General features: G+C 38.4%; 1 protein-coding gene across 1 annotated transcript; it reads right to left on the reverse strand.

Moving 5' to 3' along the window:
• Positions 1-364: 364 nt before the first annotated feature.
• Positions 365-4,170, reverse strand: LOC104451763 (protein STICHEL-like 2). The gene is made up of 6 exons (XM_018876719.2): positions 2,710-4,170; positions 2,357-2,603; positions 2,104-2,289; positions 1,701-2,021; positions 916-1,618; positions 365-834 (listed from the first exon to the last, which is right to left on the reverse strand). Exons 1-6 carry the CDS (start codon positions 3,922-3,924, stop codon positions 762-764), a joined length of 2,745 nt encoding a protein of 914 aa, XP_018732264.2. The 5' UTR covers positions 3,925-4,170; the 3' UTR covers positions 365-761.
• Between the last annotated feature and the right edge of the window lie 6,914 nt (positions 4,171-11,084).

Consider the following 11,084-nt stretch of genomic DNA (forward strand, 5'->3'; position numbering starts at 1 on the left):
AAAACTGTCAAGGAAAAGAAGTATAGCCAACTTTGATTTTGCTCTAATTCATCTGCACACGTCAACTGACTAATATGATATGCAAGTTGTTGGCAAAGGCCCACCTTTCTCATGTTTTGTCTCAATAATACTATGCTGGACATTTGGTTTCCCCCTTTCATTCAAATCATCCTCTTTTGCCACCAAGGATTTAATCCACAGGTGTAGTTCTAAGAATGTTTATGTTTGGTTACTCCTATTTCTGTTGCTAAATTTTTTTTCCCATACCCCAGGGGTCCATTTTAAATTTTGGCACTTCCGTTTTATGCATTCTTATGTATGGGATCAATGAGAATGTTTATGGAGGATAAAGTATTAATGACCATCTTTCACTCAAAAATCTACGACAGTGCTGCTTCTCTTGCATTCGTTGAGTGAGAAATTTTAAAAAACTTCTATAGCAAAATCTTGTCAAACTTTCAGTGAAGGAAAATCCTGCTTATACAGTAAGCTTTCCAAGTAATCTTGGAAAAACATAGAGGATTCTTCATCTAGCACATAAAATGCACCCAACTAATGATGATGCTGACTGGTGGCATTGATTTTGTATTCTCGGATGCTTCAGCTCTCAACTTTTTGTAAGTATGTTGTGAGGAAGCTTAAACATGCTCCTGACGTCAAGATCCTTTTTCCCCTACTTTTCTCTATTTTGTATTCTCGGATGCTTCAGCTCTCAACTTTTTGTGAGGATGTTGTGAGGAAGCTTAAACATGCACCTGACATCACGATCCATTATTTCCTACTTTTCTCTGCGGACAGAAAATGTCCTTGCACCTCCAAGAAAGATTAGGTCGCCTAAACAGAGAACTGAAGCACATTATTCCCTTAGCAGCAAAAAGCTAAGTCATTGTTTGATTGAGCATTGGATGTACTTACCTGCTTTTTGTATCAACATGGGAATGATGATCTTCTCTATCCTTTGATAAGCTCTGCTTGACATTCAAGTTTCTTTTTGCTCTACCCTCATTGTCCATATTTGCATTCTCAAACAATATGTCCTGACTGTATGGTTCGACAGTTGCGTCACTGTGCTGTATAGAAGATACTGACAGCCATCGATGCTTTGTTGTTTTCCTTCTTCTGAGACAGGTTGCATCAGCTGGTGACAATAGATAGTTTGCTTCCACAGCTGGGACCGTGTCCGCTTTGTTCTCCTGTGATGAGTGTCTCTGAATAGATAGATTATCTTGGGATGCATGTGTGGTTGCCTTTTCTTCTCCTTCTGGAGCGTTAATGTTGCTATCTTCCAACTGCTTTTCTGGTTCTGGAGGCCCTATAGGCAAAACATCGCCTGTATTCTGGTTTTTGGCATAATCAGGACTGGTGCGGTAATTATTGGCCTCTGGAGGAGATGCTGTTATCTGTTGCTTTCTGAAATGACTGGATTCTCCAGCTTGTACTTTCATGGTTCTGGCTCCATCATATTCGACCATTCTCAAGTCAAGTGGCTCTAGACTCATATTTACTATGACAGGGCACCCCAATGCATTTTGTAAGGCCTTAGATATGCTTTCTTCACACATCTCAGCAGTTGTCTTGTCTTCAGGTTTCTTGAAGATCAAATGCACAATGGCATTGGCTGTTGGATGAAATTGAATATCACTTGAATGAATGGTAGTTGATAAATGTCATTAAATTGGGTATTGGACAGAATACATTACCACTAGCTATGGTCAATGATGCGAGCTTCACTTGCTGGCAGAGGAATCGCCTGATATTTGTGCTTTCTACCTTTTCCACCAAATCCATCCATATTTCTTCAAGGTCATTGAGTCGAGCCAACTTAGGCTCCTTTTCAGATTCTTTTCCTCTTCTATTTTGATTCTCTTCCATTCGTTCCATGGTTATGCTTTTGTCACTTCTGTCTAGATCATGTGGCTCAAAAGTTTCACTGATGGAAGTACAATGCATCGGGATTCTATTTTGGGTTTGCTTATGATGCTGTGCATCAATTGACCCTGTATCGACTTTGCCATTTCCAACTGCAAATTTACTTCAGTGAGCATGCTTATCCATGCTTAATCCATATTATTTCAATAACTTTTCCTGTATATAAACAAGTACCTGAGGGTAATACGATATCCTCTGGCATGTTATTTCTTAGAGAGATTTTGTTGTGGTTGTCTTGTGAAGCAATCTGTAGAAGAGCAGCAAACATTTGGGTACTCTGGTCTATGAAGGATCTCGATTGCTTCTCTACTCCAATGAGCACTTTCAAGGCATAGCACAACCTTTCTGATTGATTATTAACTGCAAAAGTACCAAAAGCTCAGCTGATATGAAGATTTCATGCATGCTATAAGTTGAAGTATCTTACTGAGGTTCGAGCCAACTTTCTGCACTCTCTTGTCATTACATGTGATGGTCAATGATGATGATTGAGAATTGGTGGTGGCGGCATTTGAGAGTAGGTCTTTGATGAGAGATGCCAATTGGGATACCAGGGCTTGTGGTTCCACACCTGTTCGAATTAGCTCTGTTGTGAGTTTGATGGTCTCCATTGTTTCCCCTGATACTGCTGCCCTGAGCAAGTCATTGAGCTTGTTGCGGGGGATCAGGTGTACCTACAGATGCAGTTTTAAGTAAAAAATGTATGAAAGAGTTGGCTAACAGAGTCATGTTTGGAAAGGAAAATGATGGAAAAATGTAAGGCTTTGATTGATGACTCACCATTTCTTGAACCACGGAAGTAGTGATTCTTGACCCCACTAAGGATAACTGATCTAATATGTTTTCTGCTTCTTTCAGGGATCCTTCTGCCTTGGCTATGATCAGCTGCAATGCTTCTCTTTCGAGTATTATACCTTCCCGTGCAGCGATCAGTGCAAGCTTGAGTTTGATGTCCATATCCTTGAGTTTGGGAAAGAAGTACTTCTGACACCTTGACGATACCATTATGGGCAAGGCATCTATGTCTACGGCAATCAGGATAAAAACCATCTGAGTACCATATATTCCTTCTACTATGCCCAAAAGTTCATCCCATGCTTCGGCTGTCAGTAAATGACATTCTTTGATGATGAAGACCTTAAAGCCTGGTATTGTATGTGCAAATGATGTGCTCTGGATGAGTGTCCTTATCTTTTCGAATCCAGCAAATCTGCTTCCTGAACACAACTCCATCATGTAAAGGCTTGTTGAGCACCCTCTGCAGTTCCAGCATGGCTGAGAATGTGCGCTGGATTCACAGTTCAGGGTCATTGCTAGTATCTTGGCCATTGATGTCTTCCCTGTGCCATTTGGGCCGTGGAACAGGTAAAGGGACACAACCTTATGCTTCCGAATAGAAGTAGAAATTGCCTTGATAATGATCTCGTGCCCTGCTATGTCCTCAAAACGCTTCGGTTGGTACTTGAGAGAAAGGCTTGTGCTCGAATAGTTCTCTTTTTGGCTCCAACTGGCTTCAGCTCCAGCCTTTTGATGATGGTGATGTCCAGCAGTCAGATTATTGAAATTCATTCCCAAGACGGAGAACTTTTCGTGAATCATTTCGTCCCTCAAATAATCCTCCGATGAGATCAGGTGATCCTCGAGGGGATTGAGCTTCAGAGATCTTCTTCTGCTCTTGCCATATCCATCCACGGACCTTCTACCCACCGCAACAATCGCCTTCCTTCTCTGAGCCTTTCGCATTCTTGACCACTTCCAAGGAACAGTCCATCCTTTACTTTCAACTTTGTAGCTTGACCCAACGCTACTCTTTCCCCCTGGCAACTCAGCTAAAACCGAAAAAGAAGAGCTCCGCCGCATTTGACCTGAACTTGACAAACGTTCTTGAGATGGATTCTCAAGGTAGCCCGACAGAGAACTTAGGGATCTCTGCCTATCCTTCTTCACCGGCTTACTTGAGGCTCTGGCACCATCGGCCTGATGATTATAGCTCATGCTATGCTATCTTCAGGAGCACAATCTCTAGGCTGAAGGTACAGTAGTTTTCTTTCGGGTTGACCATTCACTAGAATGAAGTAGTGAGAGTCATGAAAGAACGAGCAAGATCCTCCAGTCATTTAAGGACCCCCCCTCACCTGACTAGCTCATGCTTATGAACATGAAAATGGCCGGCCATTTGGTCGCATAAATCTTTTTAAGGATCGAGGATGGGAGAAGCGGATGATTGCCATAACAGACTAGGTCGGATTTTTGACTTGCAGAATTCAAAACGGGGATTCATGGCCGGCTAATTTCGCAATCCAGGAATGCGTCAGCGAGTCACTTTCTAAACGATGCTTATATATATATATAAGTTTCTACGTCGAAAAACTATTGCATGCCGGACTTAGTTTTCCTCCATTTGGACGCTGAGTAGCTTCTGGAATAGACTTATCAAATTAAACGGAGTTGCATCACTTTCGTCCGATGTTTGGCTGCCTACTCTTCCGCTTCTAACACTATATAACAGCCCAGCCCCCCCCCCTCCAATCTCCGGAAATTGTGGATAGTCCTAGGGGTGAGCAGCGGTCTAGGGTCGACCTTGACCGACCCCCGACCGGCCCAACCCTACCGGTCTCGGTCCAGCCTCCCAAGGAGACTGGTCGGTCCTTGGTCCTCAAATTCCAGACCAACACCGTGCGAGGTTTGGCCCTTGTCTTAAGAGTTTTGGGTGGTTCAACCTCGACCAACCCCGTATATTATATTATATTATTTATAATTCTTTTATATATTCAAATCTAAGTAAAATGTCTATTATATTATATTATAGTGATATGTTCTATCAATAACACTAATAGTAATTTCAATTTAAAACTTTTGTTGAGTATTAATTATGTGTCGTTTGTTTTGTTTTCAGGTGTTTAGAAGTTCAAGTGAATTAACAAGATGTGAAGTTGTATATTCATGGTTTATATTAAGTATTTTGAACTTTTTATGGTTTAATTGTATTTTACTAATGAATTGCAGCTGCACTTTGCTTTTCAATTTGTGTCAAATGGTAAAAGTTTTTGAAGAGTAGAGTAGTACTGCAGTTACTATGGTGATTTGCTAGTCAAGTGGTCTGAAGCTTATTTTTTGGTTGAGTGGACTCTACGTGATCAAATGCTAGTCAAGTGGTGCGAAGTTCATTTTTTGGTTGAGTGGACTCTACATGATCAAATGCAGGAAAACGCTTTTGCATATGGTGTTATGAATATTAAAAATAGATTATTACAAGAACTTTCCATCTTGTCCCATATTTCGATGAGTGGTTGGTAGGTACGAAATTTCTATTATTGTGTCATCTTAAATTTGCTAAATATGTATTGGTATTTATAGTTTAGTCGCACAATGTCGCATTGTCAATGGATGTGTAATTTGAATTTGTAGGTTTGCTTTTTTAGAGAGTATAAAAAATAAGACAAAAAAAATTATCGATCGGTCCCGGGTTGACCCTGGAACCGGACCGAACCCATTGGGCTCGGGCTTTGGTCCTGTGTCCCAGCTCAATAGGGTCGGTCCTTGATCCTAAAAAATCAAGACCGACACCGGTACGGATTGGTCCCAGGGTTAGGGGGTGGCCTGGACCAACCCAGACCATGCTCACCCCTAGATAGTCCCAGTTATCATGATTCTTTAAGGATTTCCACATGAAGCAACAACTCACTTTTTTAACACAATTCATATATTTCACCATTAAATACTCTTATCAATGGTGATGGAGGTAACTTATGTTAAAAGAAAAGAAAAAGAGTTAATAGTTACGATAATAATGGTGGGTTTGTTTTATGGAGAATGAATGATTTCAAATATATATATATTTAAAAATGATCACTTACATTGCTTAGAAAAATGAATAAACAAAAAATCTGTTTATTGTTCATGAAAATGTTTAGACTTATATCGATGTTGATTTTGAAAATATTTTTCATTGACTAACTTTTCTAATGATACAAGGCACGTATGATAAAATTTATGTCTCTTTATTTCTTTCTTTTTTCTATTTCCCGGAATAGGTTTAGAACAAAAATCTGTTTTTAGTAATGCAATTTCATTTTTCTATTTCTACAATAGATTTTCTATTCCATAAATGGATTTGGAGCAGAAATCGAATCTAAAATTTTTAATTTTTCTATTTCTAGAACAAAAGTGAGAAATAAAAACTCCTCATCATTCACTCTTATTATTGTCCGCCGCCCACCCACCGCTTGTTGGACGGTAGAGGCTCGCCGCCTATCGCCGATCGTCAACCATCGAACGCTCGTTGCCAGCCATTGGCCTCGGCCACTCACTAGTTGCCAACCTATTGTGGACACTCGTCGGTCACCGGCTATGGCCCTCTAGAAATATAAATTTTATTTTGTTATCAAATGAATTTATATTTTAAAATTAGAAATTTTGACTTGTTATCAAACATGTTTCTTTATTCAGAAATTTGTCCTGAAAATAAAAATTGATTTATATTCCAGAAATTTTGTCATGTACATCCTAAATGATCGATTTTTGGAGATCATTTTTTAAATCATTTATTTCCTGTGAAGTGGATGATTCTAAAGATTAATACATGATTTACTATTAAGGGCTGTGGAAGTGCTTGTTTATTATTAAGGAGGCTTACAGGTGTCAATGGTTTGGTTCAGTTCGGTTTTTTTGGAAAATCGAACCGAATCGGAAAAAAAACGAATCGAACCAAACTAATAAGGAAATTTATTGATCTAAACCGAAATCCAATCCGAATCAAAACCAAATCGAACCAAAATCCTAATTCTGTTCAGTTTTCGGCTCTTGCTTTTGTGTTTGTTTTTTCCCCTACATACACCATTTTCTATAAAAAAAAAAAAAAAATTATTTTTTTAAATCAATTTTTAATTTTTTTTTCTTCCTTTGTCTTCTTCTCCTTAATTGGTTGGCTGTTGGCGGCCGATGACTAGCTAGAGGCGATCTTGAGCAACACTTGATATGGCAAGGCCAAGCTTGCCTAATAGTGGTGAGTTGGACAAGGCTCAAGCCTCGCCGAAGGTCACCAGAGCCTCGCTGACATTTGGCAACCTCAGCTCGAGCCCGCCTAGGTGGCCAGATTTGGCGAGGCTTAAGCTTGCCACCATCGGGTGAGCTTGGCCTCGCCCGGATCGGTTGAGCTCGAACCTCGCTAGCTTGTGGCGAGGCTTGAGTTTGCCTCTGGCTGGTTGTCGACCGCCATTGTGGCCAACTACGGGCCAATGAAGAAAAAGAAGAAAAAAAAAAATCATTTTTTTAAATAAAAAATTTAAAAATTTTATCGGTTTGATTTGGTTAACTAAATTGATAAAAATTGAACCGGTTAAGAAATTTTTGTTTATAATGAGAACCGAACATAATAAGAACCAAATAAAAAATAAATCGAATTTTTCGGTTCAATTTTCAACACCCCTAGGGCCATCTCCATCCACTTCACCAATATACAATAACTATAGAAATACACAGATTTGTGCTTACAGGTGGTTGCAAGAGATAAGCGCGAATGTGATTATTTAAACTAAGATTACGAATAAGAGGATGATTGCAATTTTTATTTTTATTATAAGACTTAAGACTTATACACTCAACATTGGAAGAACCTAGTCAATGATGACAACGTTTTAACTTTCAAGGTATGTCCATTTGTCAGCATGTTGTGATCTGTAGCAAGTCTGGTAGTTGGGCGATGAGTTCATTGATTGTGGTGGGCTCGGCTGGCAAGTAGTTAGCATCGATGATGGGTCCAGAGGTCTCTGGATTTAGTTACAGGTGGCGTAGTTCATGGCCGACCTTTTTGACGCCGTTTGGAGCCTTGTGGAGTGGAATCAAGCGGTGGGAGTGGCTTCTCACGTTTTGGCGTGGTGTTCCCAAGAATTAGAGGATGAGATGCCTGTTGGAGCTCTGCTTTGTCCCATTTGGACATGGGAAATGAGTCTTTTTTATCTTTTCCTTTATTGTCCTCTTTTCTAGTCATTAATCTTGTTTTTTCCTTCTTGCTCAAAAAAAAAAAAAAAAATCTTGTTTTTTCCTTGGGTGGGATGGGAACGAGTCTTTAGTAGTGTGAAATGGCTTCGAGGAGTTTAGGCTGGATTCGGTAATCTGAATTTAAATCTGAATCCTATTTGGTATTTGGTCACGTTTTTTGGATTGGATAAACTCAAATATATCTGAATAAGATAAAAAATCCAGTACAAGATTGGTATAAACTTGGATTAGATACAAAAAAATTTAAAATATAACTTTTAACAATTCTTGTTATCTTTCAAGGATGATGGAGATAGTCAGCACTGCGTGAGGATCATCACCAAGGTAGCCAATCATTGTCACTTCCGACCACTGCACGATTATCATTGTCTTCAACTATGTCGATCATCATTGTCGGCTGGCGATCATGCTCCAACAAGTGAAGGTGGAAAGGAGTCTAAAGACGATCGTGATGCAAGGTTTGCATAGATCATTCTTTCCATCACCTCCTTGTGGTATACATCCTTCAAGTCAAGCCTGACTTTTCATGCACGATTCATGAGCTAGCTGTTCACCGGTCCATGAAATCCGGCTAGCACACCATTGACTTCCTAATAACCGTACTTGTGCGATATCCACTTGCCGGGCATCAAGAATGTTGCAATGGCACTACTAGCATTTGATCACGCATAAAAAATAAGCCTCCTCTGGCGGGCCCACCCTACCATTTGATGCACCCCTAAACCATAAAAAGTTCATTTGTTGCCTCTCACCTCAAAACTACTCCAAAAGGTGGTGCATTTTACTTAGATTTGACCCCTTTAACACCTTTAGCCTAAGGTAAGTTTAGATGAATTTTGGGTTTTGAGCATTTATGAAAATAATGTTAATATATATATATTTCAACTTTGCCCTCACTAAATTTTCATTATTTCGGAAATGCTCTTTCCTAACCCGACATAGTTGACCAAGGTAGATCTTATTGCCTATAAAGCCAAAACAAGTGTCGACTAACCTCACCTAAGGTTGCATGACCACATATAGCCTAAGAAGCTCCGACACGCACGGGGTCAATTTTAAAAATTTTCAATACTTGATCAGTCAAAATATAAATATATGAAAAAATAATGAAAATAACAAAAATAAAGGGGAAAGAAGAAAATTCTCACTCTAATGAAATGTCCCTCTTCTCGTCGGTGTTGCTCCGCCGCCCTCGCAAACTTAAAGTTGTGATTTTTTTCTTCTTTCCGCCTCTCGCAGCGTCACTTGTGAGTTATTTCTTTTGGTCTATGTCATTAGCTTGTGAGTTATCTCTTATATTTCCATGGCAAATTTAGTTATTTCATTTTCTTTTGGTCGTACTTCGAGAGTTCTTGTCCTAGATTTTCATTTTTCTCGAACCTTGTTTTGCAGAGGAGCTCCAAGCTAATTTATATCATGAACTCCAAACTCTGTCTGAGACTATAAAAATCTCACTAATTTTTGACAAGTGTAAGAAAACATGACATGTTCCTTCAAATTTACTATTTTGTGTTTGCAATTTTTGAATTTCTTATCCAATCCCTGTCAAATTAAAATGACAAATAATATTAACAAATATTAAATTAATATTTTTAGTATAAATTAATTCTATGCTCTTTTTATTATTTATTATTTACATTTATATACAAAAATATATATTTAATATATAATGTGTCGGAATTCTCTATTTTTTTAGAAATAATGTGTCGGCGTGTCGTGTCATGTCGTGTCATGTCGTATGTCACGTGTCCGTGTCCGTGCTACATAGCATATGGCCTCTCTGGCGGCTCATCGGCTGATTTTTTTTTTTTTTTAAGAAAAAAAACTAACTAAAGTCATTTACAAGTGTAAATTTCCAAATAACATTTAAATCAAAATTGTTTCTCAATATATTTCTAAATTACATTTTACCCATTTAGAAAAACCATTTCACCCTTTGGCCTTCTCTAAATATCAAATGCACTCTAGGCTATCAAACTGTTTAGAATTTTCCATTGGGATTAAAATCTTACCACTTTTCTTTTAACCAAAAATCTTACCACTTAGGTTGGTAAGGTCTGTTTGGTTACAATCAAAACAATGTATAATTCTATTGTTTTGTTCCTTAGAACAAGAAAATAACATAAATCCATTTAGTAAATTTTTTATTCTCGGTAAAAAAAATCATTTTTTTGTTCTCGAAAATAGATTTGGAATAAAATTAAGAAGTAGAAAAAAGTAGTTTCTTATCTTCAAAAACAATTTTAGAATCAAGCCCAATCCTTTCTTTTTTCTTTTCTTTTCCTTTCCCCTTTTCTTTTTCCTCCCGATTAGTCACTAGTGATCGCGCTGCCACTGTCGGTGGTCGCTAGCAATTGGTTAAGCGAGGTCTAACAAGCTCGTCGAAGGCTCGCTCGGCCTCGCCCAGGCGGTGCAAGGTCAGGCGTGAGGTCAGTCTCGCCCTGGCTTAGCGAGGCCTAGCCTCACATTAGCTAGCGAGGAGAGCCTTGCTCCTTGCTAGGACCTTATGTTGCTTGGGCAAGGTTGAGCCTTGCTTGGTGATCGGCGAGGAGATCTGATGAGGTTGAGGCTTGTGGTGGCTAGGTGAGCCTCCGGATTGGCCACAAAGAAGGAGAAAGAAGAAGAGAAAAGCAAAAAGAAAAAAAAAAAATAAAAATATAATAAACATATTAATAAATTAAAAGAAAAAAAAATTTAAGAGTTCTACTAAATGCATTTTTATCCCAAAAAAGAATTTTAGACAATTACCAAATATCTTCAAATATTCAAAAACTCGTCAAGAGAACATAATAAAAAAAAATCATTTTTGATAAAAAAAAAATATATTCCTAAAAATAGAATGATTACCAAATGCATTCTATAGCTTACGAATGGAATTAGGGACTTATCAATACATGCTCGCTTTTTGGGAAACTTACTGACCAAGTAAGGAAATTACCAATGTCTTATATGAGGGTAATTAATCAAGCCAATTACTTTTTATGCCATTGCAAGCAAGATATTACTTGCGAAATTAGTAAGTTACAAACAACTAGCTAATCGTACTTGTAATACTTCAATAACAGTTGATAAGGTATTCCTAGGCCTTGAAATTTGTGAAATCAAAATTCATTTGGCAACTTACTAAAGATCAACTGGCCATACATCTACCCCTC

The sequence above is a fragment of the Eucalyptus grandis genome, chromosome 6 (assembly GCF_016545825.1).
Source record: "Eucalyptus grandis isolate ANBG69807.140 chromosome 6, ASM1654582v1, whole genome shotgun sequence".
Taxonomy (NCBI): Eukaryota; Viridiplantae; Streptophyta; class Magnoliopsida; order Myrtales; family Myrtaceae; genus Eucalyptus; species Eucalyptus grandis.